Here is a 26,466-nt window from a genome sequence, read left to right on the forward strand (position 1 = left end):
AGCATATGAACTTGCAAACTAATCAATTCCTGTTTTTATCACAAAAGCAAAGAAAAACCCTTCATGAATTATTTATTCTTGATACCCTCCAGTTTCCTCTGCAGTTGAACCCGATGTGGAACATATTTCTACAATATAATCATCCGCTATCATTTGATTTTCTCGACATTTAAGAGAGCAAAATGCAGAAAAGAGGCTGCAATGTTAAAATTAATGGGTCAGTTGACATGCATGCATATAAGAAGTTTATAAACACCACTAATCAATATGATTGTACGTGTATTTGTATATAACCATGTTGAAGACAATTATTCATATATAAAATACACACACACACACACACATATATATATATATATATATATATATATATATATAAAGAGGTTTTGCTAGAAGACATCTTTTGTGAAGGTGTCTTTTAGCAAGTTATTCTATGAGCATTTGTTAAAAGACACCAACTAATTTTTATGAAGGTTAGCAGAGTTATAACTAAAAAGTGGAAATCACACCTTGAGGTGTGGGTTGCTAAAAGACACCTGCATCTACTACAAAATGGGGAAAAAATGGCGCCCAATTTATAGCGGTTATATGATCAAAGCGCTATAAAAATTAATACGGAGCCCTTAGATAGCGCTTATTGAAAAAGTCGCTATCTGAGGTTTCAATTTTCATAGCTCTTTTATTTGAAAGCGCTTTCATAGTATTAATAAAAAAAAGTTAAAAATGTAAAAAAAGTGCATTGATAAACTTATATAGCGCGTGATTCTAAAAGCGCTATTTATCATTAAATAGCGTTTGCGAAAGCGCTATCTTAGATAAGACATTTAATAGCGTTTATGTATTAGAAAAAGCGCTATGTGTACATAAAAGTTATTAGCGTTTATATATTAGAAAAAGCGCTATGTATCTATAAAATTTAATTGGCCGAGTGGTTTAAGTCAATTTTTATAAGCTTTTGGTACCTTGTTCGATTCCCTCTACAACATATTTGATAATTTTATTCCCATTCCCAAAATAAATCGCTAGTTTTTTTTTTGTTTTTTTTGTAGATCCATTTTTTTAGGGGTTTGGTAGATCCATGTTATATTTATTTTTATAAATGGATAGTACACCCTCCGGTCACTATTATAAGCAAAAGTTTACATTTTAGATTCATTTATTTAATGATGCACATAGTCTTTATTATATACCACATATATCATAAAATGAATGAACCTAGAATGTAGTTTTTTGTTTATATTAGTGACCGGAGGGTGTATTTTTTTTAGGGAAAATAAAAAGTAGTTGTTTTATATTAATATTGATTAAATTACCTTCTCTCAAAAAAAAAATTAAATTAAATTAAATTATCACTACAATAAAAAAAACACAATTTACTGAAACCCTTTTACTCCTCCTCTGTCAATGTCATCATCTACTAATCGTCCATGGCAGTTTCATGGGTGAGAAGTAGCTTCAGTTCATCATATTCGTTTCTTAGTGATCTCTGCTTCCTTCAGTGTTAATGGGTTTCAGTCTCTTTGTTCTCTATGCTCAAGCTGCCCTTTTCTCCTCTTGTGGATTCCAAGGTTTCTTCCTTCAACTCTTGTAGTCTCAAAAACCCTTTTACTTTCAATTATAAGAAATTGATTTGTTCACTGTTCATTCAATCACAACAACTTGTGATTGATACTCAGAAAACAAAGGAAAACGTGCTTCAGTCACAACAAGCTGTCGCCGCCGCGTGGTAACAACTTCTTCCCTCGCGTTTGCCATCTACATCACACGGTAACAACTGCCTTTCTCTCCCTTTACCTTTCTTGTGATATTAGAGTTTGTGAGTATTCGTGTGTGAGTGATGGGATCAAGTTATTGTTCTACCTATTTTACGCATACCACATGTTTGATAAATTTCCTCAATAAAGTTCATTGTATAGCTTGTCTTACATCACATAGTAAGTGTAAAGATTTTCACTTGTAAGTGAGTGACTTAAAATGAGTAAACAAGTGTGTAGCTGCCCCCATAGAGTTCGTACAAAATCATGTGCTATAATTTTCAATTGGATTTATATTATTATAGTTCATGAAAGCTTGTTAGTGCAATCATTGTTTGTGTCACATTTGCATATATCGCTTCATCTCTCCCACTAGCAACTCACAATGACATGTCATAAGGTTTCTTGATTGTTTTTTTCCTTCTTTTCTTTGAGTGATTGAATTTTGTGCTAGCTGATATTCAACAAATTCATGGCATCATTTGATTGAGAAACTTTTTTATTTTTATAATCAAAGTCTAACTAAATTTTTTAATGAATTTTTTGATAGTTCATTTGATGCTATAAAATGCACTCTGCATCTTGTCAGCATGATGCAATTTAGAGGACAAAAACCATATAGTAAATGTGAGAATTTTGGAATGAATTCGTTTTCCCATTGGTGTGTCACTACATTAGCTTAACCAAATTTATCCATTTGACACTGATGATGAAACATCATGATGTGTTTCAGAAGGGATAAGTTTTCCACAACCATGGTGTATCATTGACAGTGTCAGCATGATTTTGACAAAAGTTACACTTTAGATTTCAAATAAATTGCGGTGTTATTGTAATTATTCCAAACTCACTTTCAATTCAAACGTGCATTTGTCTTCGAATTTATGAAATTAAGGATCATGATGTTGGTTGTGTATATTTTGACAAGGGGACTATGGTTGTGTATTCCCCAATTTTATTCAATTTTCAGGAGTCTCGTTGATCTTAATGATTTTTGTTTTTTCTTCTTGTACGGAGTACCAGAGGTAATATAATATTACTCTTTTTCAACTACAATAGGATTGTTTTTATATGTTCTTCCCTCAAAAGCATGTCATAGCCAACATAATTCACTATATTTGTCACTAGGTGTGTAATCGTATAGTTCTTATGTTTTTGCTATCTACAATGTGTGTGCTGTGCCAACAAACAACATAAAAATTGCATCATATTTTAAACTAGTCATATTTTGATACTATATCTAATTAAAATAAACAAACATTTTATATCAAAGATAACCTTTATTTCTCCACTCCTTTGCAAAAAAATTAATTAGTTTACTTTTTGTTTTGGTTTTGATTTTGGTAGAAACTTTTAGTTTATTGTTTGATCACTGACTGAATCAATTTACACATAGATTCCTGTAACATACAAAGGCAATGGTAATAACGAGATTCCAGGAAGAATGGTGTCAGTTCATGATCAGCCACCCTCTCTCTCCACCGTCTCTGTTTTTAATGTCATTATTGTCACCTCTAAAACACCACCATCAAAACCATTTTGGTAGATCTAAATGTCTTTGAAGGAGACAATGACTAGTGACGACGGTGGGCTGTGTTTTGACGTCGAAGTTGGTGTGGTGGAGCAGATATGAGTGTTTGACTTCGACGATGGGATGGTGGCGCAAATCTAAGTGTTTTGACCGTCGGAAATGGTGAAAAACATTATTGCGACGGGAGGACGAGAGAGTGGTTGTTGTTTGGTTCCGTCCTCATTGCATCTTCAACTTTGCCATCACCATCGTCGGAAATGGTGAAAAAACGTCGCTGTCGGAAAAGGGGCGGTGGAGGTGGTTGGTAGCGGGAGAGAAGTCAGCGGAGAAGATAGGGGAACATAATTGAGAAGTGACATGTCTGTGTACATTACAAAATAACACTTTTTTTTTGTAGTGGGCAAAATTACCCCCAATTTAATCAATAAAAAATGCCACATAAAGGGTGTATAGGAGAGGTTTGCCACGTATGGTGGCATGTATCAGAACTCTTTAAAAAGTCATCTCATTTGAAATGACCTCACACACACACATACACATAACGAATTGGTTCATGAACCAAACGAATTGAACTATGCATAGCTCAAGTTCATCTCATTTATTTAACGAACTTAATTGTTAACTCAAATTCGACTCATTTGGTTCGTGAACCAAGTTCAACGAATCCATTATCGAATCGAGTCTCAAACTTTTTTCGAGTTGGTTTGGTTCATTGTCAAAGAAAACAAAAATGAATCTATTGTCCAATCTTTAATTTTTGTTGTTGTTGAGGAACATGTCTTTTTTCTAAAATTATACGGCTTTTATAAAACATATAAAAAATATAAAACCTAAGTGACCAAATAACTCATGAATTGAGTACAAGCATAATAAGATCCAACATTCAATTCTCATAATAAGATCCAACAAATAAGATCAATAATTCTCAGCCGAAGATACAAAAATAACAATAACAAAAAAGGCTTTTGTAGCCGCCATCACAAAGTTTTTGTAAGTACTTTTGAAATTATAGCATATGAACTTGCAAACTAATCAATTCCTGTTTTTATCACAAAAGCAAAGAAAAACCCTTCATGAATTATTTATTCTTGATACCCTCCAGTTTCCTCTGCAGTTGAACCCGATGTGGAACATATTTCTACAATATAATCATCCGCTATCATTTGATTTTCTCGACATTTAAGAGAGCAAAATGCAGAAAAGACGCTGCAATGTTAAAATTAATGGGTCAGTTGACATGCATGCATATAAGAAGTTTATAAACACCACTACTCAATATGATTGTACGTGTATCTGTATAGGACATATCACATGAGAATGAACTTTTTATATGAGAATGATGAGAATAAATCACAACCATTAGATTAAAATGGATGGATAGGATTAAGAGACCCTTTTTAAACAACAGATGTGCATATCCTTATTCTATCCTCTCTCACCACTCACTCTATCCTCTCTCACCACTCACAGTTCATCTTCTCAAACTCACAATCTAACGTGATTTGATCTCCTAACTGAAACTCTTCTAATAATGATTATCTCTCTCTTGGATTCGATTTTAGTTTATTGTTTTCATGCGACACCGGCGACGGCAGAGACGGTGGCTGCTATGCGCTTTGCCGTCGCACTCAGTCACATATTCTAGAAGAAGCTTCCATTGTTAATTTAAATCATTTCGAATGGAATGAAGCTTTGGAAAATCAATTATATTTCAAACAAAAAATGATTGTTTTCTGTACAAAATCAAAATTCTTCTCTTTTAATTTTAAATTGGATTCAATTGTAAATCAGGTTTTTGCCTCAAATTTTTTATTGAAATTGAAACTCCTATCGGCCATGATCAGACATTCGACGGACGGCGATGATGGATACAAAGTTGGGATGAGTGATTTCTTGTTTGCCGAGATGAGACCTAAGATCTCCATTCTCCACCAACTAAGAAAATAAATTAAAAAGTAAAATTTGATTCAGTTTTTGTTTTGATTGTTGTGGACGGCGGCAAAAAATTAATACAAAAGAGGTTAAAAGCTCCATGAAAAGAAGAAGAAAAAAGTATCAGACACCAAGGATTTGGAAGCGGATGGAAGGTTGGAGAAGATCAGAAGTTGAATAGGTTGATGATAGCATGTGGAAAGGCATGCTTGTTATTTAAAATAAGTATTTTAATCTAGACCATTTATTTTGATCTGATGGCTGAGATTCATTCTTATCATTCTCATATAAAGATGTCATTCTCATAAGATATGTTCTCTATATATATATGGTGACAACTAGGATACCCATGGAAGAATGATGGGTAATTTACCCCAACCAATACACATTAGCCACATAAGCACATTTTTAAGTGGTATCCATGAACTATTTTGACCCCACCAACAAATTGCTCATTTTCATTGGTTGGTGGGTAAATTACCCACCATTCTTCAAAGGTAATCTAGAAAATAGAGGGCATATCAAGTGAGAGGAGTAACTTAAATAAGATATGAGAGGAGCTAATATCATCTGTTGGATCAAAATAAACGGTTATGATCAAATTCCACTAAACAAGGATTGACACACTTGAATAAAAAAAAAACACGTATCCTCTGCTCAAGAAACGTGTCGCTTCCTCTTCTATATTTTTCCTGGTTTTCCATACGTTTTCCTCTTCAATTTTTTAAATCTGCAATTAGACTTGAGGGTTATGCACACCATGATTCAACTTCCTATGTATTATTAAGTTCTATGTATCAACTTCTCACCCACCCAATTTCTTTGTCGTACTGGAATTCTTCAATTTCATCTTTTTTGCATGATGTGCATCAACTTCCTGTGTATTTTTAAGTTCTAATTGGATATTTGAACTTTATCATGATTACTTAACAGAAAAATTAAATTCTAATTGGTTCTTCAAACATTTTTATAATTACTCTGGTAGAAAAAATTCAATTTTTATATTTTGAAAAACACATGTAGATGTAGTGGCTGAGCTGAGATCGTTGGTAGTGAAGGTTATAATGATTTAGATTTAAGGTGGATGGCAGATTTGGATTTTGTAATTGGAAGAAGAGAAGGGAGATCCAAAGAAGACAATCAAAAGAGATTAGGTGTGCCAATCCTTATTTAGTGGAATTTGATCATGACCGTTTATTTTGATCCAACAGATAATATTAGCTCCTCTTATCTCTCATTTAACTTACTCCTCTCACTTGATATGCCATATATATATATATAAAGAGGTTTTGCTAGAAGATATCTTTTGCGAAGGTGTTTTTTAGCAAGTTATTCTATGAGCATTTGTTAAAAGACACCAACTAATTTTTATGAAGGTTAGCAGAGTTATAACTAAAAAGTGGAAATCACACCTTGAGGTGTGGGTTGCTAAAAGACACCTTCATGGGTGACTTCTAGCATAACCCTATATATATATATATGGATTTGCTAGAACACATCGACTAGTTTTTATGTGGGAGTGTTTTAGCAAGCTACACCTGAAGGTGTATTTAACTACTCTTTAGTTATAACTTGCTAAAATACACATTCTAAAAAATAAGTGGGTGTATCATAGCAAATGCCTATAGAAGTTGCTGACATACACCAACTTATTTTTTTAAAAGGTGTGTTTTAACAACATTCACATTAAGGTGTATTTAACAACTTTTTAGTTATATCTTTGCTAAAACACACCTTAATAAAAACTAGTGAATGTATCCTAGCAAACAATATATATATATATATATATATATATATATATATATATATATATATATATATATATATATATATATATATATATAATATATATATATATATATATATATATATATAAGATAAATATTATTCGGTTTGTTGGTGATTCAAAATACAAAATCCGATCCATTGAAAAAAAATATAAATCTAATGTTTAGTTGGAGAATTTGAAATTTTTTGCTCTAATTAATATTCATCGTGTATGCCTTTGATATTGGTGTTCAGTTTTCACTTCACCTTTTGGATATATGCATGACTAATGTTGTATATCTATGAAATGTGGGAAGAAGAAAGAGAAGAGAAACAATACATACCCATACATATACGTATCCTTCTCAATCTTTTTCTTACACCATCGACAAGCATGTAAGAATCCCTTTGGCAATGCTGATGATGTCCTTTTGGTCGGAGCATCTAAGGCTGGTAAACCCAATGAGAATAACCGTTGACCTAGTGGAGCCTTACCAAAATTTGAGGTTGGTTTCTCAATGATTCTTTGATCATTAGTATTCACATGAGCAACATTTTCATCTGAAGATAGATCATCTAGGCAAATGGTTGATTGTGACTTATAAAATCGACGACGTTTTGGACCAGTCTCCATTAGAATTGAGAGTTGAAGGTAGATCTTGAGGAGTCCTCAATGAAGGAGGATTAGGTGTTTGTGATGATAAATCTATGTGTTTTCAGCATGGTATTTATAAACTCAATTGATTTCGTTTCTTTTAAGATTTTCAACAAATATTATCATTAATGCCAGTTTGACCTACGTGGTGCACATGATACTTAATATGGTAAAACTTTAAAAATTTAATTTTTATTTCAATATTTGTATGCATTTAGTGTTTTTCTAAGTAAAATTAAATATTCTTATATTTAATCACATTAAATAAATTATTAAACCTAAAATTTTGAAATTAAATTCTATTAAAATGCACAAGTCAAATAAAAAGAATATTCATTGAGTTAAAATAATTTTGAAATAAAAGTATTAATTATGGTATTCTCATTTCATATTTTTTTGAATAAGCCAAAATAGCTTATCAAAATCTGCATTGGAGAGAATCGAAGACCTTGAGAGAAGCAGACTTTAAGGTCTTAAGAACGCCACGAGGCCAACCCAAGTGGACTTCTCCTATCAATTATGTGAGTGAGTGAAAATAGAAAGACCAAAATTATAATTAAGATTAAAATCAAATACATTGAAATAGAATAATCTACAATTTATCTCAGTTAATTTATTTTTTAAAATAATATTAAATTATTTCTACATAAAGAAGTACATTTTTTTAGAGGGCATAATACATGTATATTTACTTTTTTGCTTGATTATTATTTTAATTAAAAAAATATAATAATTAACTTCCTTTTAATCTTTCAAAAAAAATCTTCCTTATAAAAATTATAATTAATTTAATTTCTTAAATATCTGTGTATTAAATTTTAAAAGAATTATAAGCTTGTGCATGAACCAAATTAAAAAAAATATAAATATAATAATATTATCCCATCTCTTTTTTGTCACCCCGTCTAATTTTGAGGAAAATATTGATAATATTATTTTCTTTAACGAGTAAATATTAAATTTTAAAAGAAAGTTTGTGCATGAACCAAATTAAAAAAAAAAAAGAGTATATAATAATATTATATACTCTTTCGTGGATATGAGAGGCGAACTTTGTCGAAAATAATCTTTAAGATCAAATACTTGGCAAATCTTTCGTGGATAGTTTGATATGATTATATGTATATTCACCCGTCTTAATTGATTGTGATATTGTCGGTGAATGCATATATGTTAAGTGATGGTGATTTTGTTGGTGATTGCATATATGCTCAATGATTGATGATTATGTTTATTGATTGTGTGGACGTAAATACTTGATAATGCAATTGTTTTTGAGGTGATCAATATAATTGGAGGTTATCCTTTATATTGTTGTTGAATATTATGAGATGATTTTGCATTGTCGAGTCTTTACTTGTATTTATACTAACCCCAGAATTTTAGTCACCTCATATTTTTAGGCTTATATACAATACTATGAAATAAATACAATACCACTCCAATTTTGAGTGGTATTTTAGTCACCTCATATTGCATTGCAAATTTCTTGTAATAAAGTAAGTATTAAACAATACTTAATTAAGATACATTGCACGAAGTTATTTTGTTAGTATAAAGTTATCACACAATTTTCTAACTGATATATGCATGGGTAAGCAAAAATGAAAGAAATTCTTAAGTTTTTTTACTCTATGATACTTTTTGTTTCCCTATTTATTTATTGTTGTAATCAATGTTTGTGGTAAGTTTACTTTCATGTTTTTATTGTTTTGATTTATCATTTTTTTTAAGGAATGTTTTGATTTACCATATTTAAGTAATATTTCTGTATTCTTATTTCTTATTGCAGGAAAGTGTATATCTCACATGCATTGTATATATCTTTCCTGTGGTTTTCCTCAATTAACATATTGCCTTCAAAATGAATGTTACTGCCTTAACATGTAAGTTAAAAAATAGTTTCTATTATGTCTAAGCCTTTTGATTTTTTTTGCTCATAATGTTGCTACTTGTATGATTATTCTCACCTTAATTCCCATTTATATCTACGGCTTTTTAACTTCTTTGAAAACCGTTGATGTCTGTTAAATACTCCATCCATCCTAAATTGTATGTTATTTTAAAAAAAATATTTATCCTAAAGTATACGTCGCTTTACAATACTATGAAATATTAATGATATTTTTTCTATTATATCCTTCACTATTTATTACTCTTTTTTTTTCAATTCCATCATTTATCTTTCCCATATTATTTATTAAGGACAATTTTGTAAAACAACTCATAATATCTCTTTCCCACACAATATTAAATACATTTCTTAATATGTGTGAAATGTCCAAAACGTCATACAATTTGGGACGGAGGGAGTATATTACTACCTTTGTCCCTATATATAAGACCCTTTTGCTAAAATTACGGGAATTAAGAAAGTGAATATTTATATTAAAATTGTTTGTAATCACTGTTGTTTTTACAATTTTATCCTTAAGAGAGAAAGTTAGTTCATATTTTCCATATGTTATTTATTGCTGATTGAAGAAAAAGATGTATAACAAATAGGGACGTGCATGTAAAGAAATAATTAATGTACTTGGAAATAACAAAAGGGTCTTATAAAAAGAGACAAAAAAAATCTCAAAATTGTCCTATAATTAGGGAAAGATGTAGTATGACAATTCTTCTGCCTTCACCTTTATCTACTTATGCCTTGTTTTCTTACATGATGTAAGATGTATAACATCTTTGTTTTCTCTCTCTCTTTTTGTACGGATATTTGTATGCAGATGATATTCAACATGGTCATGGCAAGCAATAGATGGGTCTTCGCTTTTGAAAGAAGATGCCAAGCTTGTGCCAAGATTTACTTTTGAGTTTTCGTAGTATATATGATTTTGCTATATTCCGAACAACTTCATGTTGTTATTTGTTTTAATATTGAGTTTTCAAACTTTCGAGTTAGAGCATTAATGTTATTATTTGTATTTATGATAAATTGAAAAATATCATATAATATACATTAATCTCAAATAATCCCTTTGATTATGTCAAATCTCAAACATTGTCACCCTTTCGTTCGTTGTAACGCTGTTTTCGAGCTTCCTCGAGGAGAACAAATATTCAAAAATGCGTCGGAGATCATTGAGAAGTTTCTCGTATCTCAACAAGATCCTTCATGTAAGCGTAATGCTTTTTTTATGCTGTTTTCGTGTGCTCGGGATCATGTTGTCTGATGAGTCATTTATTGTTTACTTTTATATGCTTTTTAGTTTAGTTTTAATTAGATTTTATTTTATTTTATATTAGCATTATTTCCTTTTTAGGATAGTTTACTTTAAATTGCATTTTATTTTATTTCAGGAATGAATATTGGATGGATTGAGTGTTGGAGCAAAAGAAAGGGACTTGGAGCTGATTGGATGCAAAAATATGAAGATTGAGAGACAAAAATATGTCTCCCCAAAGTCAGAAGCTTGGCACGGCCCGTGCTAACATTGGCACGGCCGTGCCACCCTCCAGAGTACCTTTTGCTGCTTTTGCTTAGATTTTAAGCTACTCTATTTTTAGCCCAAATGTAATTGCTTAGATTTTAAGTCAAATGTATGCTATAAATAGAGTAGTCATCCATCACAAATATTCATCTTTACTTGGAATACAATAAGTGACAATTGCTTTTCTAATTAAAGTTCTTTTCTTTTCCTTTATTTTCTTGTCATTTACTTTTATGCTTTCTCTCTTCTCGCCCATGTCTACGATGAACATGAGTGAGTAGACTTCTCCTTGTCTTGGGATTGTTGGATAAGTCTAAATGACATAATCTTAATCAAGCCAAGCTATAAGCCTTAATCTTATGTAACCCTAATTTCTTATCTAAATTCACCGCTTAAACATGGATCAACCATTATCAAACTGTGGAAACGAAAGTGGAGGGTTTGATAATTGTTTATCCATTATTCCAAATATCAATTCATAAAACGAAAGTGGAGCTTTGATATTCGAACAAGTGAATTTAGACAAGGATTGCAAAGTCAGCGAAATAGGCTTTGCAATCTTTGAGACGTATAGTTTCGATCTTCAAGGGAACTAATAACAATCAAGTCAGCGAAATAGGCTTAGTTGTTAGAGGAACCAAAATCTAATAGTAATCAAGTCAGCGAAATAGGCTTGGTTGCTAGAGGAACATAAGAGAAACTGTCTTGAGAAACTAGGTCTAACATAACATTATAAGCTTATAGTTTTGGTTTGAGAAGGACTTGTTATTTAGATGAAACCAACGATCCCAAGGCTCCTTTTATATTATTAATTTTCAATCGCTTGAAAACTTCCAACTTACAATTCTTTTCTCTTCTAATCATTTCCAAAGGTTAATTGAATTGAATTACTCCCTGTCGGAACGATACTCTTTTAATACTACTTCGGTAAGACCGTGCACTTGCGGTTTTATCTCATCATTGTCCAATATCTTCCTTTCTCGTGGTATCAAATATTTTAAACGAGTTGGTTGGAGAAGGATTTGATAAGTATTTGTTTTATGGTGAGTACGGGTTGTGTGGAGTCGGAGTAAAAGAGTTTCGGGAGTGTTTGGGATAGATAGGTTGATTGGGTTCTTTACGGTTAGGTGGAAAGAGTGGCGGCCATCACCTGTGAAGGTGGAGTTGAATAAGAATAGGTTTGCAGAAGAAGAAAAGTATTTTTTCAAGGAAGAAGATAAGAAGAAGAAATTAAACAGTTAAGTGAGATGTCACCGTTGATCGAGCCAAAATTTGCTTCTTGCAAAGGGGGACAACGTTAGAGGACAAATTATTTTTTTCAATCGAATGTCAAAGTCGCAATTTTCGCAAAGTTAGGAGGCCAAGATAGTTGTCTAGATCAACGTTCAAGTGAAATGAATATTGTTCATAACATTCAAATCTAGAAGGCCAATATCATTCACTAACCAATCAAATGATCAAAGGTCAATCATAAGCTTAAATGATCAACAACTCATCCACTATCCAATCATTGGATCAAAGGTCAATGTCATCTACTTCTAGTCAACAGTAAAATCATCTTTCAAGTAAACTTACAAGAATCAATCATCCATTCAAATCCACTACTTTTTTTTTTTTTTAAGATATATAAATCCACTACTTCTATCTAGTTCTCAAACGTCAATATCTCAAATTTCCAAGTCTTTAACAAAGGAGTTGAAAGTATTTTGATAAAGAGTGGGACAGAACGATTTGAAGCAGTGACATAATATAAATATGCAACCTTTATACCAACAAAAAAATATATAATTTCATGCTATAACCACCGCAATACCTATCACAATAATAGTGGCCGGAACCTCAGCCACAATATATAACCATGTTATCGTGGAGAAGTCAATACTATCGATTTGATTAGATTTCTACGATGAACCCCTAACCTAACCTAATTATTCACATAAGAATATACGTAAAATGTTAAACTTGTATGACGTTGATGAATTAACTTTTTATTATTACCAATCTATAAGATTAAGCTAAATCAGCCACAGGGCAACTCTCCTTTGGCAAGTTATTGGCACTGAGCCCTTTTTACTTGCCAGGAGAGAGGTGCCCTATTGTTGATTTGCTTATTCATGGACTTTTCAACCTGAATTGTGCCATTGGTTTGTGAAACTTTTTATAGCAAACAAGATGGAATAAGCCAATGAAACATTAGCATATACTTTAGGGTTATGCCATGGATATTCAAAAACAGTTGTTTTATTCCTAATAGCCAATGGTCACAACTCAGTAAACTTTTTTGGTCAATCCTCCCAATTCTTGCACTTTAAAGAAGTGGAAAACAGAAGCTGTGAATAAAATCAGAGTCTTTTTTTTTTTTTTTTTTTTTTATCATATCTAAAGTGAGAATCTATATTGCTTTGAAAGAATGACTTCATTATTATTATATATTATATTGATAATTGTCATACCTCAAATTTGGACCATTTGAAATCTTTTTTGTCCGCATTTTTTTTAATAGTTCAGATTCTCTTTTATTCGTTTTTTACCTTTTAAAACTCGTGTTTTTCGTCATTAATCATTTTTAAAAAAAAAACTTTCATCTTGCATTTAAGTCCTCGCTCGCATTTTCTACAACATTTAAAATCACTCCATTTACATTTTTATAAACGCATTTTATAATCCTTTTAGTCACAACAGGCAAGTCATTTTAAAATGGCTAATTGCATGTTAAAAGGCGTATTTTATTAATCATTTCAACCGAAATTTCGGCAGGGAGGATACTTTGAAGTACCTCATGTCAGATTTCGAAGGGACTTTTTATTTTTTTTTTTTTTTTTTAAGTTAGTTTGTTTATTATTATTTTATTTTTTTTTATTTTTTTTAGAAAAAAAACACAAAGAAGTGAAAGTCACGTGAGTGACTTCCTTCCTTTTCTTTTCTTTTCTTTTTATTTTTATTTTTATTTATTTATTTTATGCATTTTGTTTTTATTTTATTTATTTATTTGTTAAAATCTTTTTCTCCAAGTCTCAGCTGCAGGGGCATTTTGGTCATTGATTTGTACCAGAGCCAACCCTAGTTTGTCCCTATAAATACACTGTCAATCATTGGGAAATGGGCCAGAAGTCACTGTTCACGTCAGAAAAATCAGCAGCAATTCACAAACACTCATTTTCTACTTTTCCAACCCTTTTTCAGATCAAACACTAAAAATTACAAAGAAATAACATGAACATATGAAGAACATTCATAGATTCATCAAAATCCAGCAGCACAAAACTTAAACAACAACCTCAAACCATTCATACAACCACAAATCATCATCATCCCAAACAAGCCAAAACCGAACTGGACCGAACCAGAACGGAAAGAAACCGAACCGGACCGAACCGTAGCAAAAGAAGGGGAAGAGAACCGGACCGGAAAAGCTAGGAAAGGAGGCGAACCGGAAACGCAAACGGAACCGCACCGGAAAAAGAGGTAAAATTTTCATATCTTCATTTGTAGATCTAGGATTTTTGGTGCATGTTTTCGAAATTTTGAGTTTAGATTCGAGTGGAGGAAGGGAAGAGGAGTATTTTGATGTAAAAAAAATTCGAAAAAAAGCAAAAAAAACTCCGGCGCGGCGGCGCTCCGGCCGACCACCGCGCCGGAGCAGCTCCGGCCGCCCCTCCCCACCTTCTTCTCCGGCGAGATTCCTAGAGAGAAGTGGGAGCTTCTCTCTCTAGGTTTTTAGAAAGAGGTTTTTTGTGAATTGTGTTATGTTTTTTTTGTTAGAACTCTTTTATAATGTTCTCTTTTTTGTTGGATCTTGTGCACATGCGCATACTGCAATTCAGTGCTCCATCGCGTTACAGCCCTTGGATCTGGATCATTCCTTGATCTGAGGGCTCCTGTGTATCTTGATTTTGGATCAGGTGTGTGTTTTTTCTGCGTGAGTGTGGTGTGGTTTCTGTTTGGACCGTCAGATCGTTGATCTGACGGTCACTGTGTTTTCAGTATAATCCTTTTGTTTCCATGTTGTTTTTGTGACCCTTGGATCGTTGGATCCAATGGCTGTGATGAATCCAGTGAATGAATCTGGACTATTGATTTAATCCAATGGTCCAGAATTAATCCTGCTGAGCCAATGTTTTATTATTTTTTATTTTTAATTATCTTTATCTTTTAAATACTGTTTTTACACTTTTTGACATTTTTGTGTTTAGAAAAATTTCCAAAAAATATTTTTTCTCACTATTTTAATTTTCTCTAATTTTAAAAATCCTTTCTATTTGTTTTCTTGTGTTTTTTTGTTTATCTCTTATATGATGACCTTAATTTTTATTTGTCTTAATTCTTGCTTATTATTTCTTATGTCTCATTCATCATAATATTTCTTGTGATTACTAACTATTTAATTTTTGTCTTGAATCATAGCATGCACATTTAATTTTCTCATTATTTTATTTTGTCATTGACTTAGTATGTATGAATAGGGAATTGATGTAATTTTATTTCTTGCATTTTATTTTGGCATAAAGGCCTTAGGGTTGTATTTAGGAATTGATGTAATAATGTAGGTAACACAAGCACCGACACATGCACCGACACTACCACATTTTATTTACTGCTTTCCGTTAGTTTTTACGACGTTACGTTAGTTTTCACCGTTAGTTTAAAAAAATCATTTTCTCAAAAAGTCAAATATGCAAAACTTCAAAAATCATTTTCTTAATAACATTTTTCCTTTATTTTTCTTAATCAAACTCTCAATCAATTTTAATTCAACTTCAATCATTTTCAAAATTTAAAATCAATTAACCTCACTCATTTCTTTTATCTCATGCCTTGAGGCCTCTTTCTCTTCTTAAAACCCATTTCGAAAAATCTTAAAATCAACCTAACCCACTAAAGAAATTTTTTGAGTGGAACTACGTCGGTTTTGATCCCTTTCCCAAAAAGGGTACGTAGGCAGAGGACTTGTCCTTCCAAATCAAATAAAAATAACCAAAAACATACTTCTTCTCCCTCCATTCTTTCACTTAGACATTAGGCAATAATTTTTTCAAATAAACAAGTAGTTTAGCACAAAATAATCTAGGTAAGAGGTTCCTATGGAATACCATAGACGCTTAGGATGCTAGCACCTTCCCTTCGCGTAACCAACCCCCGAATCCAAAGTCTCGAAAGGGTTTTTACTCATTTTTTCCCTTCCCACGAATAAAAATTGAGAGTTCAAAGATTGATGATTCAAATCAATTAATGGTTTGATATCCGAAAATCGCGAGCACAGAAATGGCGACTTCACTGGGGACATTAGATCCTACGCGGGTTAAACCCACCTTACTTTCTTTATTTTGTGCTTTATTACTTGTTTATACTTTGTAAATATTTGCTTACATGTTTACCTTATTACGTGAGGGGTGAGAAAATAAGTTCTACACCCGAGCTTGAGGGAAATATAAGATAGGAGTGGTAGACTCATAGTGGCATACCGAGAATATACTCGTGTCTTGTCACACGTGAGATAACCACACTTAGCAAAGGAGATTGAAGTAATAGATGTCGGCGTGTGTTTTCACGTTTAGACTTTATTACTTTTAATCTTCCAATGAAGCTAAGAACTTTTAGTAACCCTTAACCCATCTTGGCCTTTTAGGACGTAGTGCGGTGGCTAACCGGGTGTTTTCTCGGAATTAGTCGACACGCGATACTACACTCAAATGAGACTTTCCTACGGACGTTGTCGGACCGGGTGTTTTCTCGGTATCCGATAATATTCGGAAGTGGTCAATGACTTTGAGAACCTCGGTAGAACCCTTGTTACAAGTGCAATTTAAACCATAGTCCTTACCAAATGGCGTTGTTACCCTTGACTCCAACATTGTGGAACTTACCCTCACCATGTATTCTATGTATTTGAGCATTATCATACATACATGCATTCATTCATAAACATTTTTTTTCATCCATTGAAATATTGAAGGACTTATATAGGTTTTTTTATAAACATCAGAGGTTATGGAGGTTGTTGGAAGGAGGACCCACGGGTATAAATTCAAGGCACCGGATACAGAAAGTTTAGAGGGTTTGAGGGGTTTGACGAAGATGTTGAAAAATCCGGGTCATTTTCAGGAGCGGTATGGTAATTTACTCGACATTCTCAAGACAAAAGTGGATGTAATGCTTCTCAATACTTTGGTCCAGTTCTATGATCCGATTTACCATGGCTTCACATTCCCAGACTTTCAGCTCTTCCCAACTCTAGAGGAGTATTCCCATTGGGTTGGTTTACCGGTGCTCGATGAAGTACCCTTTCATGCCTTTGGGCCCATTCCTAAAATCCCTACCATCGCAAAAGCCCTTCACCTTGAAGTAGCCGACATAAAAGACAAGTTCACAACCAAAGACGGTCTCCCATGTTTACCTTACAACTTCCTTCACCAAAAGGCCACCACTTGTTTCGAGAAATCCAAAACCGATGATTTTGAGTCTATCCTTGCCCTGCTTATCTATGGCATAGTCCTCTTCCCGAAAGTTGATAAGTTTGTTGACATGAATGCCATACGGATCTTCTTAACCCAAAACCCGGTTCCTGTTTTACTCGCTGACACGTATGTTGCTATTCATGATCGCACTAGTCATGGAAAAGGGACCATCGTCTGTTGTACACCTTTACTCCACCGCTGGATTACTTCACACTTACCCCGTCCCAGTATTAGACCAGAACCTATCCCTTGGTCCCAAAAGCTCATGACTTGGACCCCAAAGGACATAATCTGGTTTAACCCATCTTGTGACCCAGAGTTCATTATTGACAGTTGTGGTGACTTCAACAATGTACCTCTTCTTGGTACGCAGGGAGGAATTAGCTACAGCCCAATTCTTGCGAGACGACAGTTTGAGTATTATACGGAGATGAAGCCTGTGTACCTCATCCTAGATAGGGATTTCTTCCTCTACAAAAAAGATGATGCAAATCAAAGAGTGCAGTTCGAGAAAGCTTGGTATTCCATTGTCAAGAAAGATAAGAATCAGTTAGGAAAGAGATCGGTTATCGCCCATGAAGTTTATGTCCAATGGGTTATTGATCGAGCCAATAAATTGAAGATGCCATACCCACGACAAAGGATTGCAACATCAACTGTCCCAGCTATACCTTTACCTTTACCTCCCGAGTCCTTAGAAGGGTATCAAAAGCAGTTGGATATCGAAAGGCGTGAGAAGTCCATGTGGGAAATGAAGTACCGCAAGAAGGATCAGGAGTGCGAGGCTGTGATGGCCCTACTAGAGCAAGAAGCCTATGATAGCCACAAGAAAGATGTGATAATCGCCCAGCTGAAAAAGAGTATCAAGGAGAAAGATGCCGCGCTTGATCAAATTCCCGGGCGGAAGAAGAAACGTATGGATCTCTTTGATGGGCCGCATTCTGATTTTGAGGAGTAGCTCGGTTCAGAGGCTTGAGAGTCTTTCAGTTTGTTTTTGATGTTTTTGTGTAGTTACGGAGTCTATCCCTTGGTTCACTTTGTTGAAAGGGAATTATCTTGTTTTATTTTGAAAGTTTACCCCTTGGCTTTGTTGTTAGAAAGGGAATTATCTTGTTTTATTTTGAAAGTTTATCTCTTGGCTTTGTTGTTAGAAAGGGAATTATCTTGTAATCAACTTTGTTTTTTTTATGATTTGTTTAGGTTGGTATGTTTACAAAACTGCTTCTATAGGTCCTTAAAAAAAAAAAAATATATATATATATAAAAATTGCATATTTTTGGCATATAGCATATCATGCATCATATTGCATTCATAAAAAGTATCAAAATCCAAGTCTCATACTCTCCTCATTTCTGCCTCAGAAAAGCAAAGTGGCCCGGCGTATCCAGTACAAACCCACTCGCATTCACAACACTCGAGCTCATATCAAGAAAAGGATGTTAGCGGCAGAGCAGGAAAACGCTCAGCTCAGAGAGGAACTGGCTAACCTCAAGGGGGAGATGGAAAGAATGGCACTTATGATGGAAACTATGATGGCTGAGAGAGAGCAAGCAACAATCTCCAATTCAACTCCTGTTGTGGTCGTCACAGCTGCACCTGAGGGTCCCCCGCAACCATCTCCGACTACTACTACAGCTATCGACCTCACCCAGCCTCTGATGACTGATTTTTCTTCTGGTAATATGGCAACTATGGGCAACTCAGGCTTCCGTCCTCTTGGCCCCCAGGGTCCCTTTGCTACTCCTCAGTATTCCATGCCTTCAGGCTACCCTTGGGGCATGCCGATTGCAACTAACGGGGTTTTTGGTCCAGGCGCTACTGAAATGCCTTTCACACAGGGTCAACAGACTTCGGCACATTTCCAGATGAGTCAACCGATTCCTCAAGCTACCATGACTCAAGCAGGTCCTACTGTGCATGTTGGGCCACAACATGAAGAGCAGATTTATCACTCCGACAGTATAATGGGGGATGATAAAGCAATCGATTGGGAAGAAAGGTTCGGTGCTCTAGAGAAGAAGATGAGTAATATGCGGGGAAAGGAAACAGTCGTCCAAAGCATATATGACCTTTGCTTGGTACCAGATGTAAACATACCTCCAAAGTTCAAGATGCCTGTATTTGAGAAGTATCAAGGGGACACATGTCCACAAAATCATCTAACTATGTATATTAGGAGGATGATAGCTTACAAGAATAATGTTCCCTTACTCATTCACTGCTTCCAGGATAGTTTGACTGGTCCGGCACATACCTGGTTCATGGGGTTGAAAGGAGTCACTACTTTTGAACAGTTGGCTGAGGCCTTCATGCAACAGTACAAATATAATACCTATCTGGCGCCAAGTCGCAAAGAGTTGCAGTCCTTAACCCAGAAAGAGAAAGAATCGTTCAAAGAATACGCACAACGCTTCATTCAAAAAGCTGCTCAGATTCGTCCTCCCTTGGATGAGAGGGAACTTTCAGAATTGTTCTATGAAACCCTGAGCCCTTGTTATTCAGAAAAGATGATTGTCTGTGCATCACAGAAGTTCACTGATTTGGTGGAAACAGGAATGCGTATCGAGGAGTGGGCTCGTAAGGGAGCAGCTGTTTCGGGAGGTTCTTCAGGTGGTTCTTCAGGGATTTCGTCCAATGGTAATAAGAAATTTGGGAATGGTTACCCAAAGAGGAATGCTCAAGAGGTTGGCATGGTGGCTCATGGAGAACCTCAGCCCGTGTACCCTAATCACCCCTTTGTTGCCAACATCACCCCACAAATGACCGCGCCCCAGAACCCAAACTATCAATCACCCAGACCTCAAGGACCTGCACCATACTACCCCCCATTATACCAACCACTATACAACCTACAACAATTCCCTCAACAACCATATTACCCCCAACAACCATACCAACAGAGACCACAGCAACAACCCCGTCCTCAGGTTCCCCACAATCAGCAGTATCAAAGGCAACAATTTGACCCCTTGCCAATGACCTATGGAGCATTGCTCCCTTCTTTACTTGCATAGAATCTGGTCCAAACAATACCACCTCCTCGCATTCCGGACCCTCTCCCACGCTGGTATCGTCCGGACCTTCATTGTATTTACCATCAAGGGGCACCAGGCCACGATGTGGAGCGTTGTTTTGCTCTTAAGAAAGAGGTTCAGAAACTGATAAATAGTAAAGAGTTAACCTTCACCGATCCTGATGCTGTAGCTCAGAACAATCCTCTGCCTACCCATGGGCCTGCTGTTAATATGATTCAAGACGATCAGGAAGAGGCTCGCATTCTCTCTGTAGGTGATATCAAGACTCCTCTGGTACCGATACATGTGAAAATGTGTAAAGCAACTCTCTTCAACCACAATCATGAAGCTTGTGACATATGTTTGATGGATCCTCGTGGATGTATACAAGTCCAGAATGATATGCAGGGTCTCCTAAATAGAAGGGAACTTGTGGTTACCAGGGAACCCGAGAGCAAGGACGTCTGCGTTGTCACTCCGGTATTCAGAGCCAGGAGGCCGCTGGTGATAAACCCTAACAGTACAAAGCCCGTTGGTACTCCCTTGGTAATCTGTGTGCCTAGGCCCACGCCTACTACTGCTCAGAAAGCTGTACCCTATAAGTATGAAGGCACGATTCTAGAGCCCGGAAGTGAGACAACTTCACCTGTTGCTGTGGATAATATCGCAGAGAATAGCCGGATTTTGAGGAGTGGCCGCATCTTTCCTACGGTGGGTCCGAAGAGTGTTAGTGTTCCAGTCGATGAGCCAGTAAAAGAGCGAAGCGCCGGTAAAGGTAAAGCTGGGGAGCAGGCCAAAGAGTTTGACTTTGAGGATGCCGATGAAGTCTTGAAGCTGATCAAGAAGAGTGAATACAGGGTGGTGGACCAGCTGTTACAAACTCCTGCGAAGATTTCCATCATGGCCCTGTTATCAAGTTCTGGTGCTCATCGGGATGCCCTGAGGAAAGTACTAGACCAGGCATTTGTGGATTATGATGTAACTCTGGGTCAATTCGAAAGCATTGTGGGGAATGTGACCGCGTGTAACAGTCTGACTTTCAGTGATGAAGATCTCCCGGCGGAGGGGAATAAGCATAATCGAGCATTACTCATCTCTGTACTTTGCAGAACGGACTCGTTATCCAACGTCTTGATAGATACCGGCTCTGCACTTAATGTGATGCCCAAGTCAACTCTCGACCAATTGGCGTACTCCGAGGCTCCTTTGAGACTTAGCAAGGTGACGGTGAGGGCCTTCGATGGAACTAGGAGATCGGTGTATGGTGAGGTAGATTTGCCAATTTCGGTCGGCCCACATGAATTTCAGGTTACTTTCCAAGTCATGGAAATCCAGGCTTCTTTCAGCTGTTTGCTCGGCAGACCTTGGATTCATGACGCTGGGGCTGTGACATCTACTCTCCATCAGAAATTGAAGTTTGTAAGTCGTGGAAAGTTGATCACTGTGAGTGGCGAATCGGCCTTTTTAATCAGCAATTTGTCTGCTTTCTCTGTTATCGGTGGTAGTGGTTCAGACGGGCCATCATTCCAAGGATTCTCTGCCGAAGAAAGTGTCGGTAAGATTGAGACTTGTATGGCTTCGTTGAAGGATGCCCGGAGAGTAATTCAGGAAGGCAAAACCGAAGGCTGGGGTCAGCTAGTGGAGTTGCCAGAAAACAAGCGTAAGGAGGGAATTGGTTTCCTTAACAGTAAGCCTGGGATGTTCGACCCTACCAGAGGTTCTTTCCACAGTGCTGGTTTCATTCATGATTCACCAGAGACCAATGCAATTTTAGATGATGCACCTGGAGGAGTGACACCGGTCTTTGTGACGCCTGGAGGAGCTTGCTGCAACTGGATTGCTGTTGACATTCCTTCTGTGACACCCTGCTCTAAGTAATGTGTTTGTCTTGTCTTTTGTTGTTTTTTGTTTTTAAGAAAACTCCTTTCGTTCTGCCCAAGGCGAAAGTGAAATCATGTAGGGATTTGTTTTGCTTCTAGTACTTTTATTACAAATAAAAATCGTCGTTTCTATCACGGCTTTTATTACTTTTTATTTTTTTTTGTTGCTTTTTCTGGAAAAAATGGTAATACAAAAAAAAAAATCATTCACTTTTTCTTTTAAATTTCAAAACCAAAGGTCTGCATTTACTCATTAAAATCAATCATGAATCATGTGCAGACTGAACATAAGTGAATCCGTTGAACACAGTGACCCCATGCTTTCTCCCAACTTTGAGGTCCCGGTTTACGAGGCTGTGGCAGAGGAGGATGAGGAGATCCCGAATGAGATCAAATGGATGTTGGAACAAGAAAGGAAGACAATTCAACCTCATCAGGAGGAGATAGAAATCATCAATCTGGGTACTGAGGAAGACAAGAAAGAAATCAAGATTGGGGCATCGTTGGATGTATCTGTCAAGAAAAGAGTAATTGAGCTTATCAGAGAATATGTTGATATATTCGCATGGTCATACAAAGACATGCCGGGTCTAGACCCTGATGTCGTTGAACACAGACTACCTTTGAAGCCTGAGTGTCCTCCGGTAAAGCAGAAATTGAGAAGATCTCATCCTGATATGGCCCTCAAGATCAAAGAGGAAGTGCGAAAGCAAATTGATGCAGGTTTCCTAGTCACATCAGAGTATCCTCAATGGTTGGCCAACATAGTGCCTGTTCCAAAGAAAGATGGTAAAGTCAGAATGTGTGTTGATTATCGGGACTTGAACAAGGCTAGTCCGAAGGATAATTTTCCTTTGCCTCACATTGATGTATTGGTTGATAACACTGCTAAGTGCAAGGTTTTCTCCTTCATGGACGGTTTCTCCGGCTACAATCAGATCAGGATGGCTCCTGAGGATAGAGAAAAGACGTCTTTCATCACGCCCTGGGGTGCTTTCTGCTATGTGGTGATGCCATTTGGTTTGATAAATGCTGGTGCCACTTACCAAAGGGGTATGACCAAAATCTTTCATGATATGATTCACAAAGAAATTGAGGTCTACGTAGATGATATGATTGTTAAGTCTGGCACAGAAGAAGAACATGTTGAGTATTTGTTGAAGATGTTTCAGCGGTTGAGAAAGTACAAGCTCCGGTTGAATCCTAACAAATGTACTTTCGGTGTTAGATCTGGTAAACTCCTAGGCTTTATCGTCAGTCAAAAGGGTATTGAAGTTGATCCCGACAAGGTCAGAGCCATCAGAGAAATGCCTGTTCCAAAGACAGAGAAGCAAGTCAGAGGTTTTCTTGGTAGACTCAATTATATCTCCAGATTTATCTCTCACATGACCGCCACATGTGGACCAATTTTCAAGTTACTCCGCAAGGATCAAGGGGTGAAGTGGAATGATGATTGTCAGAAGGCTTTTGATCAAATCAAAGAATATCTGTTAGAACCTCCAATTCTTGTTCCTCCAGTTGACGGAAGACCTTTGATCATGTATTTAACAGTACTAGAAGATTCCATGGGCTGTGTTTTGGGTCAACAAGACGAAACCGGAAAGAAAGAGCACGCTATCTACTATTTGAGTAAGAAGTTCACTGATTGTGAGTCCCGATATTCTGTACTTGAGAAAACTTGTTGTGCTTTAACTTGGGCTGCCAAGCGTCTCCGTCATTATATGATTAATCATACAACTTGGTTGATATCCAAGATGGATCCTATCAAGTACATATTTGAGAAGCCAGCTTTAACTGGAAGGATTGCTCGCTGGCAGATGTTATTGTCCGAGTATGATATCGAGTATCGCACTCAGAAAGCAGTCAAAGGTAGCATCTTGGCAGAACATTTGGCTCATCAACCAATCGAAGACTATCAACCAATCAAATTCGACTTCCCAGATGAAGAGGTTATGTATCTAAAAGCAAAAGATTGTGACGAACCAGTGTTCGGTGAAGGTCCTGATCCTGAATCCGAATGGGGTTTGATATTTGATGGAGCTGTTAATGTCTATGGAAGTGGAATTGGTGCGGTGCTCATTACCCCTAAGGGTACTCACATCCCTTTTACTGCGAGGTTACGTTTTGATTGCACAAACAACATCGCAGAGTACGAAGCTTGCATCATGGGTATCGAGGAAGCCATCGATTTGAGGATCAAGAAAATTGTCATTTATGGAGATTCCGCTCTTGTGATTAACCAGATCAAAGGAGAATGGGAAACTCGTCATCCTGGATTGATTCCCTACAGAGATTATGCAAGGCGTTTGCTGACTTTCTTCAACAAAGTAGAGTTACATCATGTGCCCCGCGATGAGAATCAAATGGCAGATGCTTTAGCTACTCTATCCTCAATGATCAATGTGAATGGTCACAATACTGTGCCAGTAATCAATGTCCAATTTCTCGACCGACCTGCTTATGTGTTTGTAGCTGAAGCAATTGATGATGACAAGCCATGGTATCATGATATCCAAGTTTTCCTTCAAACTCAAAAGTACCCACCTAGGGCATCCAACAAGGACAAGAAAACATTGAGAAAATTGTCAAGCCGTTTCTTCCTTAACGAAGACGTTTTGTATAAAAGGAACTTTGATGGGGTCCTACTTAGATGTGTGGATAAGCATGAAGCAGAAAAATTGATGTGCGAGATTCATGAAGGCTCTTTCGGAACTCACTCATGTGGGCACGCCATGGCGAAGAAGATATTGAGAGCTGGGTACTACTGGATAACAATGCACGCTGATTGCTACAATCATGCCAAGAGATGCCACAAATGTCAAATCTATGCTGACAAGATTCATATACCACCATCTATGCTCAATGTCATCTCTTCCCCGTGGCCCTTCTCTATGTGGGGCATTGACATGATTGGTCGGATCGAACCAAAGGCTTCCAATGGGCATCGCTTCATATTAGTGGCTATCGATTATTTCACCAAGTGGGTTGAAGCAGCATCTTACGCCAATGTGACCAAGCAGGTAGTGGTCAGATTTATCAAGAACAACCTCATCAGCCGCTACGGTGTTCCCAACAGAATCATCACAGACAATGGCACAAATCTGAATAACAACATGATGAAAGAGTTGTGCGATGACTTCAAGATTCAACATCACAATTCTTCTCCTTACAGACCACAGATGAATGGGGCAGTTGAAGCTGCAAACAAGAACATCAAGAAGATCATACAGAAGATGGTAGTTACTTATAAGGACTGGCATGAAATGTTACCCTACGCTTGGTATGGATACCGTACCTCAGTGCGAACCTCGACAGGGGCAACCCCTTTCTCTTTGGTATATGGTATGGAGGCTGTACTACCTGTAGAGGTTGAGATTCCTTCTTTAAGAGTCTTGATGGAAGCTGAATTGTCTGAAGCTGAATGGTGCCAGAGCAGGTACGACCAGTTGAATTTGATTGAGGAAAAACGTATGGCTGCTTTGTGTCATGGACAGTTATATCAGTCAAGGATGAAACAAGCATTCGATAAAGGAGTCCATCCCCGTGAATTCAAGGAAGGAGATCTTGTGCTCAAATGTATCAAATCCTTTCAACCAGATCCTAGGGGCAAATGGACGCCAAACTATGAAGGTCCCTATGTGGTGAAGAGAGCTTTCTCTGGTGGTGCTTTAATTCTTACAAATATGGATGGAGAGGAGTTACCTCGTCCTGTGAATTCTGATGCAGTCAAGAAATACTTTGTCTAAATATATAAAAGAACAGCTCGGTAGGTCGAAAACCTGAAAGGGCGGCTTAAACCAAAAATGAGCGTCTCGGTGGATCGAAAACCCGAAAGGGCGGTCCAGGCAAAAGTTAGAGACAAAAAAAAAAAAAAAAAAAAAAAGGGGAAATTATCCTGATAGATCGAAAACCCGCAAGGGCGATCTATGCAAAAATTAAGGATCGAGACAAGTAACTGCATCAGATGAAACATCACTCGCCCGAGACACCTTGACTGTCAGAAGTTCTCTAATGTTGAAGCATCCAAACTGTGGAATTCAAAG

At 36.3% G+C, this 26,466-nt stretch overlaps 2 protein-coding genes across 5 annotated transcripts; both read left to right on the forward strand.

Moving 5' to 3' along the window:
• Positions 1-1,331: 1,331 nt before the first annotated feature.
• LOC11443654 (uncharacterized) lies at positions 1,332-10,719 on the forward strand. Of its 4 annotated transcripts, none has more exons than XM_003619344.3 (4): positions 1,332-1,568; positions 1,677-1,767; positions 2,725-2,779; positions 3,151-3,860. In XM_003619344.3, exons 1-4 carry the CDS (start codon positions 1,505-1,507, stop codon positions 3,298-3,300), a joined length of 360 nt encoding a protein of 119 aa, XP_003619392.1. In that variant the 5' UTR covers positions 1,332-1,504; the 3' UTR covers positions 3,301-3,860. The 4 variants fall into 4 exon arrangements, 1 of the variants encoding a protein (XP_003619392.1); XR_003012874.2 differs by lacking the exons at positions 2,725-2,779; positions 3,151-3,860 and adding exons at positions 9,432-9,525; positions 10,369-10,719 and having other exon boundaries at positions 1,334-1,568; XR_003012875.2 differs by lacking the exons at positions 2,725-2,779; positions 3,151-3,860 and adding an exon at positions 2,488-2,718 and having other exon boundaries at positions 1,340-1,568.
• Positions 10,720-18,965: 8,246 nt separating this feature from the next.
• Positions 18,966-26,068, forward strand: LOC112420128 (uncharacterized). Its single transcript, XM_039826980.1, has 7 exons — positions 18,966-20,456; positions 20,544-22,417; positions 22,704-23,067; positions 23,113-23,476; positions 23,669-25,403; positions 25,500-25,859; positions 25,978-26,068. Exons 1-7 carry the CDS (start codon positions 18,966-18,968, stop codon positions 26,066-26,068), a joined length of 6,279 nt encoding a protein of 2,092 aa, XP_039682914.1.
• The last annotated feature ends 398 nt before the right edge of the window (positions 26,069-26,466 follow it).

The sequence above is a fragment of the Medicago truncatula genome, chromosome 6 (genome assembly GCF_003473485.1).
Source record: "Medicago truncatula cultivar Jemalong A17 chromosome 6, MtrunA17r5.0-ANR, whole genome shotgun sequence".
Classification (NCBI taxonomy): Eukaryota; Viridiplantae; Streptophyta; class Magnoliopsida; order Fabales; family Fabaceae; genus Medicago; species Medicago truncatula.